Below are 22422 nucleotides of genomic sequence, written 5' to 3'. Positions count from 1 at the left end.
TAATCATGCCTGGGACCTGTCGCACCCCAGTATCCTCTCTGCTCATATAGCAGAAACAGTGATTACTCATGGGACGTGAGCAAGGTCTTCTGAGATGGCCAGAGAATGAGGCAGAGAGGTGGAGGTGGATGAGTACCGGGTGCCAAAAGAAGGGAGAAGGGAGTGTTAACTGTAAACATATCTAAACGTCAATGGAAATAACCTACGCTGACCAGGTTAGGATACAGAGCAGCTGTGACTGTGTTTAGCTCCACACAAGAGGCAGGTGGAGGGTAGAAATCTGGGGACAGACCAGAGGACTCTCTCCCATTACTTCATTTTAAGGGGAAAACAAGGGTTTTATTAAACTCACCCTGAAGGAACAACTTATTTTATTGAAGCTTGGGTTAAGCTATTTTTATTCAAAGAACAGACCAAAAAGTGCCCATCGAGGCAAAATAACAACAATGTTCGACTACACAAGGGATTATTAATCAAAGGAAGAAGCAGCCAAGGCAAGAGGCAACATGTTTCCCTTGCCTAGTATGAATATAAACTTATTTAACCATGGAGCCAGGTTTGGCTGTTAAAAATCATGTTTCACCTCCAGCATATCAGATCTGAAACCCTCTATCTCAGATCTGAAACTCTCAGAGGGAGAGAAGAAAAGCAATTTATTTTGCAGAACTATCCACAATAAAATATGTGGGTGTAATGCACTTTGGTGATAACTAGAATATTCAAGTTCATATCATAATCTGATATTTTTAAATGAAAGATTAAGAACTTTTTTGTACCTCGGTCATTTATCACATAGACTTACCGTTGCGGTTCCATAACTTTTTTTTTTTTTTTTTTTTGGTATCCTATATCGTGGCTTATTTATTTCTTAGTTGACAGCTCAAAAATTAACAGGTCTGGTTGCAGTGCATATGAAATGCATTGCAAAATATGCTTGGTAAGAGAGGAAATAAGTAACAAAAGACCACCACTCCATCATGTTCGACCCAGACCACCGCAACAGGCTATTCATAGCTCCATTGTGCAATCTTGGACATCTTCAGTTCATTCTACACACCAGTGATACGTTTAAAATGTGAGCCTTATGTTATTCAGCCTTATAAAATCCTTTCATCTCTTTCCATGGTCTATGGGACCCTGTATTGTCCAGTCCAGTTTACTTTTCCAGACTATTGTTTAACATCTTTTCATTCCTCAGCTAGTACGATCAGACATGGGCTTCACACTTGCCTCCCTCTAGCCTTGGAAGCCGTTGATGTGGTGTGACCTGTGCCTGCACTCACAAAGCTGTCAACTGCCTGGTTATTTTCTATTCCTCTTTCAGTCTCAGTCCAAATGTCACTCCTCACAGCGCTGTTGCTCACACTCCATATTAAATCATGCCTCCTCATTCTATACAATGCCGTATTCTTGTTCACAGAATTTATCATAATTTGAAAATATTTTCCTGTGTGCTTTTGGATTAACTGCTTTCGTTCCTCCTATGCTATCAGAATGCATGCCTACTTTTACTCATCCTTGACTGCTCAGTTCCTGTACACTATCTGAAATGTATACTCTACAAATAGTTATAGGAAAAAAAAAAAGTAAATTAATAAGTTGAAAAACAAAAAGAGAAAAGCAAGGGTAAAACACAAGTTTGGGTCAGTCTGTTATAATTTTTAGACATTAGCATGATTACCAAATAAGATCAAAGAAGTCACTCATATGCTTGAAGCCGTTTCATGGTGGCCATCTTGAGATAAATCTGAATCTGAGCATCAGAAGAAATCTAGAATATTCTCTAATGCAGCATTTTTCATATTGTGGCTCATAACCCCTTAATGGATTGTAAAATTGGTTTGGCTAGGTCAGACAAGCACCCGTTTTTCCAAGTAATAAAATAGATTGAATAACATGGAATAAATGCTGTAAGGCTAAACATCGTTTATGAAACTTGTTTTTGGAATATAATGTGTGTCTCTGTGAGTATATCTACTGGGTTGTGATGAAAAATATCTTTCTTCCTATGGGATGCAGTCAACAAACCCATGACACTGGAGAGCCTGCTGCCTGTTGCAAGACTATTGTGCCAGATGTTCATTTGGACACTACCTAAGCAAGAGTCAGTTCTTCTATCTCCACCTAGCAAAGCAAGGGAAACGCATGACCGATATTAGTCATTGCTTCTAACAGCTCTTAGGTTTTGGAGAAAAAGACACCAATTGATTTATCTAAGAGAGAATCAGTTAAAAAACACACTTAAGGAAAATACAAGTGGAAAATGCATAGGCCTCAGACAGGGTTTAAATATCACAGTATCACATGTGAATTTAGAGCGAGACTCTTAAAAGAAACAAACTCAGGATATCTATATATTGGGAATATTTTGATGCACTATGTGGCAAAGAGTAAATTAGGTAAAATGCTTGTAATCAGCACAAAGCATCGCATATAGCATAATCGTAAAAAACTCGGCTCTGAAGCCAGACTGCTTCTGTTCAGATCTTAGCTCTGCCCTTCAACATCTTTATAATTGGAACAAGTTATATAAGCCCTCAGCCTCCCCATCTATAATGGTATATACCTCACAAGGCCGATGGGAAGATTGAGTTAATACATATAAAGAGTCTAAAACAATGCTTAGAAGATAATAAATAATGGCCAAGTGTTAGCTATTGTTATAATTACCTTTCTTTCTCTACCCATGAATGTATCATAGCTCTGGTTTAAGCAGATAAATTTGTTTTATTCAGTTGTTTCTTATTATCTTACATGAGGTAATTATATAAAGATATTTATTGTCAATGATATAATCAACATGATTCCCATTAGTTGAACTCTTACTACACATATGACACTGCTAAGTACCTTATGGGTATTATTGCATTTAATTGTTGCTACAAACCTATGAAGTAAGTAGTAAAATTATCCCCATTTTTATTGATCATAAGATTTTAGGTTTAATCCTCAAAATGTTAGAAACCAAATCCATCAACACATTAAAAAAATTATAGACCATGACCAAAAGGATTAACATCTGAAATCAATCAATATAATACAGCATATTAATAAAGGATCATCTCAATAGAACAGGAAAGTCATTTAACAAAATACAGCATTCATTCATGATAAAAACTCTTAAACTTGGAATAGAAGGGAGCTTCTCAATCTGATAAAGGCAATCCACAATAAAACCTACAGTAAACATCACAGTTAATGGGGAAAGATTGAATGCTTTCCCTCTGAGATCAGAAACGAGGCAAGAACATCCACTCTTACTTCCATTCAATATAGTATTGGAGGTTCTAGCCAGTGTAATTAGCAATCAGTCGATCAATAAACAGCCATATTGGAAGACGTAAAACTGCCTTTAATCATAGACGACATAGGAAGATGAACAAAACAAGCAGGCACTTCTCAAAAGAGAACTCCAAATGTCTGATAAGCACATGAAAATGTGCCCAAACTCTTAAGTCACTGGGAAATACAAACTAAAACCACAATGAGAAACCATTACATATTTACTGGAACACCTATACGGAAAGAAACTGACAGTACCAAATGCTGAGCAATCTGAATTCTCGTATATTGTTCATGTGAGTATAAATTGGTACAATTTCTCTGGAAAACAATTCACTAGCTAACCCTATACAAACCCTTGAACCCAGTCATTTAATTCCTAGGTTTATACTCCCAATGTGTATATTTTTGTTTACCACAAGATACAAACAAAAATATAAATAGCACTATTTATAAAAGTCTCAAACAAGTAACCTATATATCCATCAAGAGTAAAATGTTTAAGTAAATCAAGGGATAGTCATACAATAGAATATGGTGAAGAAATGACAATACACTACTGCTGCTTGTGACAACGTGGATCAACCTCAAAATACAATACCACTTTGCATTCTTCACCCCCAAATAAAATTACTCAATTCCTATTTTCTCATTAAGTCACTTCCTTTGGTCTTTTGTCCTACCTTTGGGATTAGCTCTTATCAAGGTCACAATATCTATCTTCCCAAGTCAGTGGTCAGTTCTTTGTCTCCTTCTCCTTGACCTCTCAGCAGCACATGAAATAGCTTGCACTTCTTCCTTCCAAAACCATTCTACATCCCAGGATGCTCCGCTCTTCTGATTTACCCCTAGCTCGTTGGCCAGCTTCCTGGATGCTCCTTTGTCTAGTTTCCTGAGTCTTCCTCTAGGTCTTTAGTCCCTGGCCCCTTTCTTCTATCTAATCTCTCTCCAGAGGTGCTCCCTACAAGTCCTTGGTTGACAGCAGATACAAACCAGGGATTCCCATACTTGTGTTTTGTTGAACTTCTCCTATGCTCTAGGTCTTTAGTCCCTGGCCCCTTTCTTCTATCTAATCTCTCTCCAGAGGTGCTCCCTACAAGTCCTTGGTTGACAGCAGATACAAACCAGGGATTCCCATACTTGTGTTTTGTTGAACTTCTCCTTGGACTTTTCTGAGTTCCAGACTCACCTCTTGTTCAGCACTCTATTTAAATTAAGATGCAGCTCAAAATCAACAAAGCTAACAGAGTTCTTGATTTTTCACAATGAATCTGCTCCTCGGATTTGCCCCCTTAGTGAATGACACAATCATTCACCAATTATCTAGGAGTAATTATTTTACTCTTGTCTATGGCCATGCCATCCTGAATAAGCCCGATCCCGTCTGATTGCAGAAGCTAAGCAGGGTTGGGCCTGGTTAGTACTTGGATGGGAGACCACCTCGGAAGACCAAGTGCTATAGGCTTAAAAAATAAAGGATTGTAAGCTGACAAGGTCCTTGCAATCTGTGAGGTCAACCAAAGGTTGCCTCACCTAAAAAAAAAAAAATATATATATATATATATAAAATATATATAATTATTATAATTATATATATTATTTATATATAAATATATAAGTAAAATAATTATTTTACTCTTTCTTCTAGCTGAGGGGCAGGCACATTTTCTGATCAAGGCCAACTAGATTCCGTCTCAAGACTTTGAAACTTGAGTGGGTGACACAAGGTTAGAAAATTGATTGGAGCTGATTTCTCCCAGCTGAGATGTCCTCAAGAGCCTGTCCATAGTTTCTGCTACTTAGATTCCCAGAACTGCCTTTGTCCCTCACTTTCCTGAGACCTGCTTCTTCAGCTTTACTTCTGAGGCTGTAAGCTGTCTCATGTCTTTCCAATGAACTTCTTTTTAGCTTACATTTTCTAAAGCTTGTGTTGTTTGCAATAAAGGATAGATATAGGTGTAGATAAATATACATGTATGTATATCTAGTAATATTGATGAGTAAGTGAATGAGTGAATGTGTGCAATATAAAGACTCAGTTTCCTATCATTGGTCCATTGATCAGTCACTCAACAACTATGTAATGGAACACTTACTATGTACAGGCACACAGTAATGCCATTCTCTGCCACAATCTTCTTCAGGGACTGCTGTCCCTTCTCCACCCATTCAAGCTCATCAGGGCCATACCCAAGGATAACTTCTTCTATGGCAACACTAGATAATTTAGGATTTCCTCTGTTTCACAAGATCCTTAATTTAATCACGTCTTGTCCTAAGATAACAAAGCTAAGATAACAAAGACATGAGTTAAGGAAGTTTTTAATCAGTAATATACTATTGTAATTAAGGAAAAGAGTCCAGTGTGAACTGAACTCAATTTTGACTTGTACTAAAGTGACTGGATGTTTTAAAGGGAGAATGAGGGCACAGGGAGGGGGCTGAACAGGGACTCATTAGAGTCATAGAAGTGAAAAATTACAAAAATCAGGAAGGGAGAGCTGGTCCATGTGAAATCTTCTGGTTTGTTAACTAGCAGGTGTGAAAGTTAGGCTCCTCCCCTCCCACCATGCCTGGCCTTACCTTCAGCTGTTGGTTAGGACGATCAGCAAATTCTTTGGGCAGCTAAAGTCATCCTAGGAATGCCGCCTTGAGCTTTTAGAAACTATGTTTTGTTCAAGTCTTTATGGACCGAGATTGAATCCTAGTGGAGAAGAAGTCTCGGAGGAGCCTGGCTAGAGTTTGGTCATGAGATAATTGTTGTCACTAGATAGAGCTAATATAACAGCAAGAGTCCTTAAAAAATGGAAGGAGGCAGGAAGTCAGAGGCAGAAGGAGATTTGAAAATGCTTTGCTGCTGGCTTTGAACATGGAGGAAGGCACCATGAACTAAAGAATACAGGCAGCCTCGAGAAACTGCAAAAAATAAGGAAATAGCTTCTCCTTTAGAACCTTCAGAAGGAATACAGCCCTGCTGACAGCTTGATTTTAGCCCAGGGAGTGTAGTTTTACACTTCTGACTTCCAGAATTGTAAGATAGTGAATTCATGGGGTTTTCGTTTTTTCATATTCTTTTAATGAAGTAAAATTCATTTATAGTAAAATAAAGATATTAATGAATTTTTCCAAATATATGTCCTCATAATTAACACCATAGTAAAGATAACAGAGTATTTCAGCTACTCCCAAAGTTCGTCACAATGCTACAATCTAGTTAATCTCTACATCCCACAGTTAATCACTGTTCTGATTAGTTTTATCTCTTTGTGAACTTTCAGTGCAAATAACTGCAAGGCAAAAGGAAAATAAAATCTTGATCTTATTACAAAAATAGCTTTAATCTCAAATGCTCTAATTTGTGCTGTTTTAAGCAGCTAAGTTTGTGGTAATTTGTTACAGCAGCCATAGGAAAGTAATACAGCTATTTCTGAGTGATTAAATATGTGTATTTACTATTTTCATGAGAACTTTCTGTATTTCTGTAATAAAAAAATATGTATTTTATATGCAAAATAATTATTTAAATTTTTAATAATTGAGAACAAAATGAAAGATTTTCTAATGCCCAGGCCAGCTCAAGCACAGGTGAATTTGTTCATTTAAAAATCTTCTCCAGCTATGGGGCCAAGGGAATATTCCATTTCTAGAAGGGGCCTCACTGAATTTTTTGTTTAAAATCATTTATTAAGCACCTGCTGTGTGTGAGCTGCTTTATATACAAATTCTTATTCATAACAGCACTTTCTGCCATGGGTATTGCTGTTATTCCCAATTATGAATGAGGAAATCAAACAAAAGATATAATGTAACTTGCTCAGTTCACACGTGGAGCAGGGATTTAAACTCGTGTCCCTCTGACCTCAGGGTCTGCAGTGAACCTGGAGTGGGCAAGATTATATGAAGGGATGTTTATGAGTGTGACAGTGGCATAATGAGAAAAAGAGCAAAAAAACAAAACAAAACAAAAAAAAACCCCAGGAGCCAGAAGCCCGGTCCCACTTCTAATTCACTTTATCTGTTCAGTCAACCAACCAACCATTCAACAGATATTTTTGAGCACTTACTACGTGTTAGATACGACTGTAGGAGCTGGGGAATGAGGCAGTAGACAAAACACAAACTACTTGCCTCATGGAGTTTGTAATCTTGTGTGGTGCGAAAGACGATAAACAAAATTAATTGTTTCCTTCCATATTTTGTAAGGGAGTCTCACAAGATGTCCATAGGGGATGGTATTGTGTGGCAGGAAGAGCAGGGGCTTTGACGTCAGGATTTTGAGGTGTGAGTCCTGGCTTTGCCAATTCCTGGCTATGTGACTCTGGGAAAATTACTCAACCTCTCTGAGCTTCCATTTCTTCAAGTGTAAATGGAAATAATAATCCTTATCAACCTAAGTTGTTAGGATAAATACACGAGACAATATATATAAAACCCAAAGGAATAGAACAGCATTGGCAGGGAAGCTATCATTATTGAGGCTGTGCCTCTGAGGCTATCCTGAGTTCTCACAGCCTATGATTCCCTGAAGTAACACACTGGCACTCCTCAGTCACAAATGATGGGGGTCGCTTCCAGGGAACCCATTTATTCAGCTATGTTCAGCTATCTGACAGGGCTCCTTTTTCATATTCCCAGTACAAGTGGTCCTTTCCACTTAAAACAGACCATCTTGTCTCCTAATTTCCTCAAACCACACGTGGACCCTTTCTGCTCACAGGAATGACAGGCACGGGTAAGAAGAGAACTGGGTTTCCTGGTTTTCCTGAGGAGCTGTGTGCAGCTTCAGGCTTAATCTCAATTAACAAAAGCCACCAGGGAAACGGGCTATGCTGGGCATAACTGGGTCCATTTGTCTGTAGGTTGCCAGAGCTTTGTTAGCCCTCAGGAGGGATTCGCAGGAAGATTTTATTTGCTTTTCCTGGATGCCAGCCCTGTCAGGCAGCCTTCACTTTGTAACCTGGCCTATATCTGATGACTGTGTTCCGAGTGGGACCAGGTCCATGGAGGCTGGGAAGGTTGCATCTTAATCAGAACGTTCTTTCACCCTTAACACTGCTGCCCCCCAGACTAGTGACCTTCCTTCCGTGAAACCCCTCAAAACACACACACACACACACACACACACACACACATCCCTCTTTATACTTAGTCCCTTCATGTACTCACAGTTGTTACATTCATGTGCCATTTGACTAATGTCAGCCCCTCATGGTTCATGAAAATGCCAGGTAGATCAGGGACTCTGTCCACTCCTGCTTACCACTGCATCCCCACGGCGTGGGTCTCTGTTACAATTAGGTTGCCAGATTTAGTAACTAAAAATACAAGATGCCCACTTAAATTAGAAATTTGAATAATAAATGATTTTCAGTTAAAGTATGTCCCATGTGATACCTGGAATGTATACTAAAATTATTATTTGTCTGAAATTCAAATCTAACTGCATCCTGTATTTTATCTGGCAATTCTAATTCTAACTTATCTGTGATGCTCGGTAAATGTATACATGAATGAAGAAGTGAATGAGGCTAATACATTATCAAAAATAGAAAACCAAATGCAGACATTTTACTGGAAAATATACACCAACATCTTAGGAGTGATCGTTTCAAGGTGATAGGATTATTGGAGAATTTGCATTTTTCTATGTGATAATGTTTTTCAAGTTGACTGCAATACATGGAATGGTTTCAAATATACGTGTATGTATTTATACCTATATACATATACGCTATCTTTTTTAAAACCTGCTTAGAAGAGAAACAATTTATGTTTTCCCTCTGCCTGAAAACCAGAATTCTCTGAACACACCCACTGAGGTTAGAAGCATTTTGAGCATCCATGAGATTATTGAAAGCAATAACAGAGGAGTTCAAAAATATTGCTGCTTTTTTGTTTATACAGTGCTTCTTAAGAGATTTGGCTTCTGAAGTTTTGGGGATGTAAAGATAAGTCTAGTTAAACCCAAGACATGAAATCTTGATTAAATCGTACATAATATAGTGAGGAATCTTTGATTTTCTTCTTTGATTTGCACAATGAGGGCAGAAAACAAAACAAACATAAAGCTCTTCATGAGAATGAGTTGAAGATCTGGCCCCCTCCCCCACAACACACACAGCTTCCCATGATGCTTTGGGGCCAAGCACCATTCACATTTGTCTTTTGGATGTTCACACTGGCCCATCAGTGATGGGCATGTTCAGAATGCTACCCCTTAATGTAGCAAGAAAGAAAAAAACTTCTATCTGTAATATGCTTACTATATGCTGGGCACTGAGCATAGCACTTTGTCTCATTTCATTCATAAAAACAACACAAGTTACACACATTAACCCTATCTTAGAATAGTGTGACTTGAAAGTGATAACAATTGCTCGCATTTATATCTCCAGAAGTATAATAGTTGTAGAAAGAGTCACTAACATTTACCTCCAGAAGTGTGATAGTTGTGGAAAGAGTCACTTATATTTACTGTGCTATATAGTTACTAAGGCAGAAAGCATTTATTAGAAGAAATTAATATGCATTCTGAAGATCTTTGTCTCAGGGTTTGAAAGACAAAAGGACTTTCTGTTGTACTTTTCAGAATGTCCCCCTCACAGTTTTCTAGAATCATGGGGAAGGGGCATCTCCTCTCTCTCTTCTATCAACATTAATGGTGCCCAATGTTCTACTGTGAGATTCAGTGTGAGAAGATAAGGATAATATGTTGGTGACATGTTCTCACCAAGTCAGCATGCATGGAGGACAGAATGTGGTCTGGAATGACACCATGTTACAAATAGTGAAGTCTGTAAACTTTGGCCAGCTTAAGGTCTCATAATACCTATGTTGTAGAAAAAAAATGGGACTAGAATAAAATCAACTTTGCCTACTCAACAATGAGAGACAAGCAAGAAAGGGTAAAATGCTAAGTATGTCCTTATGCAGGGTTCCCGGTCTTAAAAAAGAAAATTAGTTGGTCGAACTTTTGAAGAAGGAAAATGTGACTTTGAACAAAAAGAGGCTGTGAAGCACTTCGTCACTCTCAGGGAGGCGAGAGAGGCAAAAAATGGCAATTTGATGATTGCTAAGGATGGAGAAGCAACTCTTTACATGGCTGCATTGTGAACAGGCCACTCGAAAATACTGATTAATGCACTGAGCCTGAGCCAAAATGAGACTCTGCCATGTCTGAATAGTGCATAAACTGTAACAGACCTATTTCCAAGTCACAGAACCATCTTCTTTTTAACTGTGGCACAGTGTGTGAGCAAATCGTATATTAAGTGAACTGTGTTAATTAAAGATGGAGGAGGCAGGTTTAATGCACTGATTCCTCCAGAGGAATGTCCCTAAATACACAGTGACATTTCAATTATTTTTCCATTAGTATTCTCTGAATAAAGGCTTTTTATTTTTTATTTTTTTTGCCTTTGCTCATAAGTAAGCAGTGCTTGGTATGCACATTTAAATAACAGTCATACTGAATTAGCTTTAAGAATGGGCTCTTAACATAATGGCTGCATTAAAACGTAGAGCAGAATGAGTGAACCACAGAAAGACCTTCACATTCAAGAGCAGGAAGTAATAGATAATGTAAGCTTTTTTGCCATTTTCTAAGCCTTGGATTGTGATAATGGCTTTGAGAGCAGATCACTAACTTAGCTCTGCCTCTGTTAAAACCTATTTGGTGAGAAAGGCAGCACCTATCCTTTTCCAACTCACAGATTGTTGGCTGCTGCAAGACAACCAGTTTTATTGCCAATAATTTTAGGGAGAAAGTGCTCTTTGTACAAATTCTAAAGATCAATCTTATGTCGGCCAGTGATACTAGTCTCTGCCTCACAGTTAATGGGGTAAAAGTATCTGAGTGAGAAGACATTCAAACTCATTCCTTCAGCTTAGTTAATTACAATGCTCAAAAAAAATTGACTTCAAGGAAAAAGGGGACCGTAACAACTGAACCGAGCAGTATTTATTGGTGACGATAAAACAACGCTTCTGTTTTATTATCAAGGAGAATAGAAGAAACCAAGGAGAATAGAAACCAAAACGAATAGAAGTCCTTGAATGAGGACTTTGCAAATGTACACCTAGAAATCAAGGTGCATTTACGTAACAATATCGGGAGTGAAGGTGGGACTGTCTCCATTTAGAGGTTCGGTAAAAATACTTACCACAAATTAACCAAGAAAGGATGCTCCAGCCCTTGCATGATCTGGAGTTCCTTGAAGACGTTTCTCACTTCATTGCGCTCGACACATTTTTGTTTGTTCATGTATTTCATCGCATACATCTTCTTGGTATCATTCTTCTGCACAATGCAGACCTAATTGTCCAAACCAGAGTGAGAAAGTGATTTATGGAGATGACGGATCATAATGATGAGAGAGACAGAACAAAACTCGTTCTTTAGCAAGGCCTAGGGCTTTATCACTTGCAAATTCTTTGATGCTAAAGATGCTATTTAGCTCTGATTTAAGAGTAAAAACTTCATTTTCTTCTCCTGTACCAAGTCAATTTCTAAATATCTGATTTCCCAAGTGTGCCTGTTTTTGCTTTGGAGGTTTATTTTTTGTTTTTTTTGTTTGTTTGTTTTTGACAGCGTTTTAGAGACAATAACTGCCTCATTGTCAGGAATCTTTGCAGAGCAAATGATGTCCTTATTCTGCTTTGAGTGACTGAAATGAATGGGCATGGCTAAACGGTCAAGCTGAATGATACTGTACAAAGAATTTCAGTCTACAACCATAGTTGATATAACCAAAAACAACTTTCAGCACTGAGAAAACACTAAAAGCAATGTCCATATTTTTGAAATTCTTTTAGTGGTTCATGCAGTGCTTGATAAACTAGACAGCAGATAATTTTAAAATGCAAGCTCAATATGAAATATTATTCTCTCTTAAAGTATGTCTCCACCAAGAAAGAAATAATCAGCATTTGAATCTAGAAGGTTTTTACAAAAAAATTAGACCGGATATGTATATTTTTCATGGGAGGTTTTTTGAAAATAAAAACATGGTACAACTGGGGGAAAACCAGAAATCGGGTGGCTTCTTTCTCACTTAAAAAGATTTAACTCTTATTTGACAAGGTAAGTATTACGGAAGGTACTGGTACAATTTGAAAATGATTCTGAAATCTTACTCTCTCCTTTGTAGTAGAGAGAAAGTCTTAAACTCTAGTGAGAGGAAACAGATTTGACTTTGAGATAATTCTAAGAACAGTATATGTTCATTATACAGCTGCTCGTCACATGCTTTCCTCAAACTGTGGTGACAATTTTATAAAAATCCATTATAAAAACATCTCTGAATTATCATTCTTTGTGGTCCCAGTAACTCGATAGTTTAAATATTCTGGAACTCTCTGTTCCCTGAACTACATAACCCTGTCGGTAGTTAATCATTTTGATTCTCACCTTCCCAAAACTGCCTTTCCCAATGGCTCGTAAAATTTCAAAGTGGTCAAAGTTGACTGTAAGACAAACAGAAAGAAGAACATTGTGAGTGATTATCAGCTGTTCTTCAGTAGCTAATAAATAATAAATAAAGATTGGGCTAAACTGAAGTACCTTATTTAAAACAATATTCCAAACTACCTTAAAATGTCCACTCGTATGTCCAGTAAATATTTCTTGAACACTTATTATACACTAATCACATTGCTTAGTACTATGGGATATAGTAATAATACAGTAGAAATCTAATATCCATCTTTATAGAGCCTGTAGTCTAATGAGGGCTCCGCACAGAGAGAGACCTTTATGGATTAAACAATCACAAAATAAGTGGACAGTTAAAACTCCCTGCTAAATGTTAAGAAGGAGAGACATAATGGGACTCTAAGAGCATATTCACAGTGGATTTTACATAGTCGGCAAGATTTGGGGAGCATCTCTGAACACAGTTACAGAAGAGAACTGGTCCTCTATGCATATGGTCTATTAAGACCATAAGATCAGCATTTTAAACATCTTCTCTCTGCCTATTTTTCCCTACAACCACTCTTTTGTATCTAAATGATTTCAGTTTCCCCAAGTAGGAAATTATTACACTCATAAATTTATAGAACGAGCCAATCTCCACGGCACAAATATCTAAGAGACGAGCATGAATATGTGCATGGAGGTCCACTGAATGGTGCTTTGAAGTTAAGATGACCTTTCACATCTTTTGTTTTGAAACTTCTGCTCCGAAAAGTCAGAGGCAGTAGACATTTAGTGTACGGGTGGCATGGGTTCTTAGGTCAGTGCTCGTGAAATGCCTTGTGATGAGAAGAACAAAGTACAGATTTTCCCAGATGGATGGAGATTTTTAGTTTCTTGCCTTGATGATCTTGAGAAAATGTTCCACTTCGTTTTCTGGTTTTTGAAATGAGGAATTTAGATTAATAAAATTCCAAATGAGGAATCGTAAGAGCTTATTCAGAAAATATTGTGAAACACTAGAAGGTATCATTCTTTAAAAGATGTATTTTGTCTCTCGTTTCAAGAATATTTAGATTAGCTAATCCTGAAAGAAAAAATGATGAGTAAAGGGACCTCTTAAGGTCTTTCCAAGCTTTCCAAGGGATGAAAAATGTTTATAATATGAGTTAATCATCACTTCTGAACTCCCAAATCACTTTACTTCCAGCACAAAACCCATTTGATCACATGGGACAGCATGTATATTACAAATAATCCTGGATTTAGACTCAAAATATCAATGTGACTTGTGATAAATGGCAGACTAAGTCTACATTTTCTCATCTATAAAAATGAGCCTGACCCTTCTAGGTAAGAAGAGAACACTTTTTACCCAAAAAGTGCTAACAAAGCTGCTTGCTTACTTATGTCATTCACTAGACTATGTTATCTTCCAAAATTCATTGAGTTCTGAGTTTCTTTCATCCACTAGATCAGACGCTCCATGAGGGCAGAGATATGTCATTTTGCTCATGCTAGCAACTCAGAAAATTTCTGGCTTGAGATGGTTGAAGGCATAACTCTTTATACTTCCTATAGAGCCTAGCACGGTGATTTACACGGTTGGTTCTCAGCAAATAAATCTAATTGAGCTGTGATGGTACACAAGAACTCCTAAACAATTACGTCTTGTAAATATAAGCAGTGTGAGCATTTGGCTCTTCTAAGGAAGTGGTTTTCAAACTGAGTCAAGAACCATTCATAAGTCATGAAATAAATTAGTGGTAATGAGAAGCATTAAAAATTTAAATGGAACGGATTTAAAAACATCAGAAACACCTCAAATGTAGTAAGAGTAGTAGCGACTCTGAAACTTTTGTTTTGGTTTTATATATGTGTGTAGATAGATATGTACTGGATCATGATATAATTTTTTGGTACATTACCGTGTGTGGTCAAAATAACTTAAAACTCACATCTGTAAGTTTTCCCTTGATTTCAAACTGACATAACCAAAGCATTGATTTTTCTCACACTCATTACATGAGGCTAGCTATATATACACTATGTAGCATGGAAGTATTAAAACAAACACTGACCAGGATTTATTTGCAAATCTAAGATTTTATCTTGAGCCAACCCAATAACTCACTGAGATTTCTCCACTACTTGTCTAGCCCTAGAAGGTTATCATGACATTTTGACTCTCCTGGCATACATCAGGCACCTAGAAAGCATGAAGTTCCATTGTGATATAAATCCATTTTATGAACAATGTCTCTTTATAAGCCATTTTATGCTTTGATAAAAATGATAAAAGATTAGATGCAAGGTTTCCAATAAATTTCTACTAGCAGAAATGCCTTAATTAATGTCAGGTCAGATCTCAGGAAGTGACAAGCCTAAAGCTTTAAAGATAATGCATCTTACTGATGCCTTTATTTCTAGTCAATTAAAGAGCAGACTCCAGTCCAACACCATAGAGCCTAAAGTCACTTTTATGTATACTAATACAGCTCGTAGAAAGCCAATGACAGATCAAAAGTGACTGGAAGCAAAACCATTATTCTATCCCTACAGTCCCCTCTTTAATGTCTAAGTACAGCATCGCTAGTTAGAAGGAAGGCTGATTGAAAATGCAACCACACCTCATAAATTCAGACATAAGGGAGAAATCAAGTCAAAATCATGGATTATTTTGTCAACAGAAATCCAATGGTATTATAGGCATAAAGGATTTGCCTAAGGTGAATGTGGAATAGCATACACACTGTGTACTTAAACCTTTGATCAACACGTACAGTATTAGCCAGCAAATTATGTGTGGCCCACAGACCAAAGCGGGCCTGCAGCCTGTTTTTGTACCGCCTATGAGCTAAGATGGGCTTTACATTTTTAAAGGATAGTAAAAACAAATAATAATCAAGAATATGCAACCGAGACCATATAAAAGCCAAAATATTTACCAGGTGGCCCTTTACAGAAAACTTTGCTAGCCCCTGGGACTGAGAGCAGGCGCTGGAGATAGACTGCCTGGGTTCAAATCCCAGCTCCTACAGTTAACAGAAATGTAATCTAGGCAATTGACTTCTATTTTCTGTTTCTTCATCTAGAAAATGGGGATGAAAATAATATGTACTTTATAGGGTTTATAGGAAGAGAAAATGAGTTAACATATGTAAAGTACTTAGACTAGAACTGGCACTAGCTACTTTTACTAGTATTACTACTATTACATGGGGAGGAGCCACCTTAAGCTGCTATCCATAGCCCATGGATATTATCAGGCAACGTGGAGGTAAACAGGAAGCCTCAGTGTCTTTTCAACAAGTTTGGGATTTCGTAGTCTATGGTGCATTGTTTTTTATAGTGTTTTCTTCAGTCTCTAAAGCAGTATTAACCTGTTGTGTTCACTTCTTGTGTCTTGTCCTCACATCAGGTTCTAAAACTTTTCTTCTGGTTCAGACAAAGGCTCTGGTCCCAAGAGGACATAAAAGGCCTCCAGAGACACTGTAGGACACTGGGTCTTGGTGGAGTCTGGAAGGTAGCAGTTTAGTGTGGAGAGAGGAAGTGCTTGGTTCTCATGTACAGGGCTTGGCCGAGGTTTGTGGCCTGCGGAACAATCAGGCAGAAAAGGTGCAACCTTTGATACTTCTCTTATTTGCTTCAGATTCTTGCTTTCACACTGGTCTTCTAACCCCTTCTTAGCAATCATCATGTCAGTACAGTATCCTTAATGTTGCCTGGAGGCGTATCAGGTTAAGAAGTGAAATTAAATGGGTCTTGATGTTATATTACCTGGAATATTTTTAAAACTAAATATCTGAAAAGGACTTATTTTAGAGTTTTTTTTTCTCTTTTGGGGGAGGGTAGGGGTGAGGGAGGGCAGGTACACATTCTCCACTATCAACCAGACACAGAAATTCTATATGCATGAGGGATCCATTTATGTATGGGTTGGTACGCCTTTCATTTTTATGTCTCATTTTATCCTTACAACAACCTTATGATCTATATAGATGGGATGCTTCCGCTTAGAGCGATTAAATAACTTGTTATGGTTATAAATTAATATAGCGACTAGTTTATAATTGGGTTAAGTTCTAAAGATGTTAAGTCAAAACTACACATGAAAATCCTCTACGAAGGTACCCCTTTGAACATCCAAGGTCTTGCAAAAAAGACCCAATATGGCTCATGAATTGTATTTAGGGGCTATCATATAAAAAAAATGTTTAAACGTTAAATCACAGTTCCTTGGCAGGCTCAAATTCATTAGAGGCATGTGGAAAGTAAGACTAACCGAGGAGACAATTGATTGACTTGTCACAAAGCCACACCCAACACTTGAGTGTAAAAGTGGGCACCATCAACCCACCTGAGTTTGCTCAGTTGCATTCATGTAAATTCAATATACGCCTTTCTAATTCTGGACCCGGGCTTTTAACCACTATTTTTATAGTCTTTATTATGTATCTACCCATCCCAGAGGTAGAATCAGGGGAAGCAAGGTCAGATATCTTCACCTCTCTGTTAAGAATCATATGAGTCAAATCAAGTATTTTATGTCTTTCTAACATAAACATGCTGATCATGGAATCCCGTGCTGATGTTTTTATTTTCTTTAACTTCTCATATCACTTTCCCAGTTTCAACATTCTGTGCAATTAACAGTGTCAGAGGAAAGAAAAATGGAAACCCTTTTTAGAGTTTTTAACAACACTGACACTTGGGATTTGAGAGAAGAGAATTCTAGAAAGTATAGCAGAAAATCTATTTTTTTCTATTTTTGAGGCAAAAAATATTTGTAAAATAAGTTATTTTTTTCCTTAAATTTTTTTTCCCAATCTTAGAAGTACCAAATCAATCATGAACATATGTGAGAATATTGAGAACTGCACTCCTTGACGTTTATTTTATTTAAATCTTTCTATTGACGAGGGAATAAGGACACCAGCTGTGTGACCTTAGATAAGTTACTCAATTTTTCCAAATCACAATGTCCCCACCTGTTAAACCTCACCCACCAGTGATTTTGAAGATGGGATGCTATAAACCAGAAATATGATATCTGACCCACTGACAACTAAAAATTACAAACGATTTTTTTAAAAGCACAATTATGCAATGAAAATTAAGTCTTTCCATTCCAAAAATTAAACTCCATTCCCAGAAGGCAACCACTGTTAACAAATTCTTGTGTACAGGTAGGTGGAGAAAAGCTCTTTAACGATACACAAGAATTGAACAGTGGTTGACCAATTTATTAAATTGGTTAAAGAATTTGTTACAATGGCATTATACTATCATTCCTATAGGAACATAGATTAAAACCCTTTCTAAATAATGATACTATCTCTGTCCATTCATACCATCACACACAAATCTAATTATTTTAAAGCTCCTTTTTTATTTCATTGTGTAAATGTACCATAAAATATTTAGCCTATTGAGGGACTTTAAAAGATGCCTCAGTTATCTGCTATTACTTAAAATACTACTGCAAACATTCTTGATCAGCTTTTGTCCATATTTGTAGACAAACTTTATAAAAGAACTGCAAGGACAAAAAATATGTGAATTTTCCAATCTAATAGATATTACAAACTAGTCTTTTAAAGATGTTGCATTAAATCTCTTTCCTACCAATAACGCATAAGAAAGACTTTTGTCCACTGTCTTGCCAACACTGTTAAATCAATCGTCCTTGATCAGACAAGTAAAAAATTTTGAGTTACTGTTTCACTTTACATTTCTTTGAATGAAGCCTCATTTTTGTATATTTTTTCAGAGAACTACCTATTCATATATTTTCCTGTTTTCAATGAGTTATTGGTCTTTTTGATTTGCAAGCACATTAAAAATGTTAAATAAATTAACTCTAGCATATCAAGAATATTTTTCTAGACATTTGGCTTTTGACTTTAAAGCATCTTTAATAATGTAAAAAACTTAAGTTTTACATTTATATTTGATATAGTCAAATGTATCAATTTTTTCCTTTTTGTCTCTCTGGGTTTATGTCTTTTTTAGAAAGGCATTTTTTTTTTTACTTCGATTATTAAAAGCATGTAATTATATTTTAAATCAATACCTTTTGACATGCATTATTGTTGTTACTGTTGCTTTCATTTTTGCAATCTTTTTCTTAAATACAACCTTAGAATAAATTGTCATGTCTACTCCAGATATATAAAATAAACAAGCTTCCCAAAAGTCCTTCTGCTAAGTTAAAATAATTGATAATTTCCTTGTATACAGTTATGCCAATGTGATTGTTAAAAAGTAGATGTTTTTAAAGTGCACTGGGAGAACATCCTCTTAAAACAGACCCTCTGTAACTTGCTTATACTGATAATTTATTTGGTAAATGCTTTGCTTGCACAGCACAGTGTGATATTATTATGTTATTTGGTCCCGATCAATAGCAAATTAAACCAGTGCAGTTTGATCAAGTTCAAGAGTACCAGAACAAGATAAATTCCTCAAGAGAAAAAAAAAACTACAGTTGACCCTTGAACAATATGGGGGTTAGGGCTGCTCACCCCCTGCATAGCTGAAAATCTGTGTATAACTTTTGACTCCCCAAACAATTACTAATAGCCTACTTTTATGGGAAGCCTTACCAATAACATAGTCGATTAACACTTACTTGTATGTTATATGTATCATATACTGTCTTCTTACAGACATTGTTCACAAACTCAGTCTATGTCCGCTGTGTTCATTTATTACTGATTCCTTACACAGTAATAGCCAGGCATTGTGCCAGGTGCTAGGGAGAAAGAAAGCCACGTTGCTGCCTTTACGGTACTTACAGTTTAGTAGGACAACAGACTAACAATAGCTAATATCTAACATTTATGTAAAGAGTATCACACATTATTCTAAACACGTTACATATATTTCTCTATTTTCCATCAATCCTGTGATTTTAGATGAGCGAACTGTAGCCCATAATTAAGTAATTAAGTAATTAAGTAATTTTCCCAAGGCCACATTGCAGGCAAGTGGCAGTGCGGTAGAGTCTCATTCAAGTGGACTCTGGAGCTGCGCTCAAACACTGTTCTCTACCGTGGCCCATTAAACACAAATAAGTGTGCCCAAGAAAGCAGAACAAGTAGCTCAGAGCCAGGCGAAGACTTGGCTGACAACAGAATTCATATTTCTGCTTCTCCTCGTCTTATGCAGGACCTTTCTTTTTCATGGACCCCGTCTCACACAACTGGTCCCACCAACCATGTGTAGTCACTGGTATCTGTCACTCATCATGTCCCATATGCCTAGCCAGAAGCCTTAGTCTGGGAATAAGACTGTGTTCCAAGCCATTTTAATCCACATTCTCATGTAGGATTCTCTGACCTGGAAATGCACGTTTCCTTCTCTCGCACAAAGAACGTGAGAACAGAACTGACTGAATGTAAAAAAGCAGATCAGTAGGTGCAAGGGAATAAAGCTGACACATGGAACAAAGAAGAATCATGAGATAAAGGGAGAATCCTGATGGCATTAAGTGTGTAGCTCTATGTCCATATAGGTTTTATTTTGATTACTCTGCAGGCATCTCCAATATCCTTCCAATAACTCAATTTTTAATTTTTATTTTTTAAGCAGAATTGATTTAAGTTCCAACTAACACAAGCACTGCTGCTGTAGGGAGAAGAAGAGAGGTCATGGGAAAGTATTGCAGAAACAGCCAATTTGGTCCAGGGAAACGCAGCAGGGCATCCTAGAGGCAGTGATTAAACCGGGAGAAAAGTGCTGCAAAGGACTTGCTCTTTCTAGTCTTTCCCATAGATAGTCTTCCTTTTTGTCCCTGAATTGAACTGGATTATCAAAATGATAACTCCCAGGAAAAGAGATGAAACATATACATAAATCACTGCATTCTAAAGTAATATGTATGTTTGGAGAGCTACAAGAGGGGTCCCACAGTGATTCCCATCAAAATCACACAAAATGTGCCCATCAAAATCACACAAAACACCTTTTACAACTGCATATTCACGAGCTTCATCTGAATCAGACTCTGGAGGCTAGACCTGGGAATCTGTGTTTTAATCTCCATGAACGATTTTGACTAAACCGGCCTAGAACCAGTCTGCAGGTCTTTCTTTTAGGAGTCACTGCTCTCGACAATCAAAGCCACAGGGGTTCTAAAGTAGGAAAAATCTCTTCCTTCTGTAAAAGATAGAAGGTCATTGGGGAGGGGGAGCATTTCAGCTGGGCCTTGTAGAATGAGTAGGAGTTCAACAGGTGACCGAGCAGAGGAGAACAGGGAGGATGTACTAACTGAGTGACTGCAACCCTGGTGTGAAGAGGATCTCAGCAGATAACGTTATTAAATCAATGATCTTGAGTCTCCCCTTCTACCCATGCCCCTATGCCCATGAGTTTGAAGCAAATTAATAGCGGTGTCTATAAATTACAGTGCAGGCCTCTGTTGCCTGCACTGCACTACATCTTAGGTCATAGTTGATAATTACATTCACTATCTATTAAGTACATACGTGTGTAGGCACTGTCCAAGCATTTTATATACATTATCTTCTTTAATCCTCACTCAAACACCATGAGGTAGTAATATGACTGCTACTTTGTAGGTAATTTATAGACTTCAAAAAAAATCTCCTCGGGGATTCAAGTTTGGACTTGAATTTGACTGTGTGGCTCCAAGTTTCTTAATAATGTTACAGAGGAGTTCTAGAAGTTTCATGATACAACATAGTGGTTATGAGCATAAAACTCTGGATTTGGGTTTTGGCTGTACTACTTACTAGCTATGAACTTTAAGTATTTAACCTTTCTGAATTTTAGTTTCTTCCTCAAAAATTTTGATCCTGTATAGTATCTCTTCTATAGTTATTATGAGGACTAGGCGAAATAAGCCATATCAAAGGTGCTTATCAAGTATTTTTGGCACAAAGTAAGAACTCAATAAATCTAGCATTATTATTGCAGATTTTTGTTATTGGTAAGAGTTGAGTCGCCTTAGTATCAGCCCAGAATATCACTTCTCTTGCCAAAACATTAGGCAAAATGATGCCAGGACTTTACACAGAACAAATTGCCAAGAATATAACCTCCATGGAGGCAGACACTGAGCCCGTCCTACTTACACTCTGTCTACACTGCTTGGAGCCATGAAGGCACATGGTAAACACTTGTTATGTGGAGGGAGGAGGCAAAGTTTTACAGAATATGAATGGCTATGGAGGAAACATTTTAAAGATATTTTCTTTTATGTTGATATCCTGGAATATCACCATTTACAATATGTACCTCCTAAGAAATGTCTTATGACAACTTTTTATCAAAAGGCTTCTTCATGAGCTAGGCAATAAAGAAAGTCTCCATCTGATTGTTGTTTTAATATTATAACTTCGAATTTCTCTGAAGACAATGGATTTACATCTTAAATACCTCAAGGACTGACTGACTCATTTTCTGAGCTCATAAGCATCCAGAGCTGCCATTCTCATGTCCTATGAACTTCACAATCACCAGCTATTCCCAGGTAAAGGCATGGATGAAAACCCCTAGGAACAGCAGGATAATTAACAGCTGAAGTCAGGGGGTATTTGATATGTCATCACTGCATCTTTCAACAGAAGTTAATGTATGAAACTAGCACAGAAACATACCAATTATATTACAGTCTACCGTGTAACTCATCAGAGCGAAGATGGAATCAGTGCCTCTTCTAGGTCCTGTCACTTTGCCCATTTTTAAGAACGGACATT

The 22422-nt window shown here is 37.2% G+C and overlaps 1 protein-coding gene and 1 pseudogene across 5 annotated transcripts in view; one reads left to right on the top strand and one right to left on the bottom strand.

Moving 5' to 3' along the window:
* STK32A (serine/threonine kinase 32A) overlaps positions 1–22422 on the bottom strand; it is a 94059-nt gene that overhangs the window by 48787 nt on the left and 22850 nt on the right. For 4 of the 5 annotated variants that reach the window (XM_023534917.1, XM_011367487.2, XM_023534920.1 and 1 more), the window contains 2 exons: positions 12692–12747; positions 11445–11596 (listed from right to left, as the gene is read on the bottom strand). In XM_023534917.1, the coding sequence (XP_023390685.1) occupies positions 11445–11596; positions 12692–12747 (208 nt within the window). The remainder of the gene's footprint in view (positions 1–11444; positions 11597–12691; positions 12748–22422) is intronic. The other variant, XM_023534919.1, reaches the window with a different exon arrangement.
* Positions 4629–4747, top strand: LOC111744395 (annotated as a pseudogene).

Source organism: Pteropus vampyrus, unplaced genomic scaffold, assembly GCF_000151845.1.
Source record: "Pteropus vampyrus isolate Shadow unplaced genomic scaffold, Pvam_2.0 Scaffold134, whole genome shotgun sequence".
In the NCBI taxonomy this organism is placed as follows: Eukaryota; Metazoa; Chordata; class Mammalia; order Chiroptera; family Pteropodidae; genus Pteropus; species Pteropus vampyrus.
The sequence above is the reverse complement of the archived record's forward strand: the minus strand, read 5'-3'. Positions and strand labels throughout refer to the sequence as shown.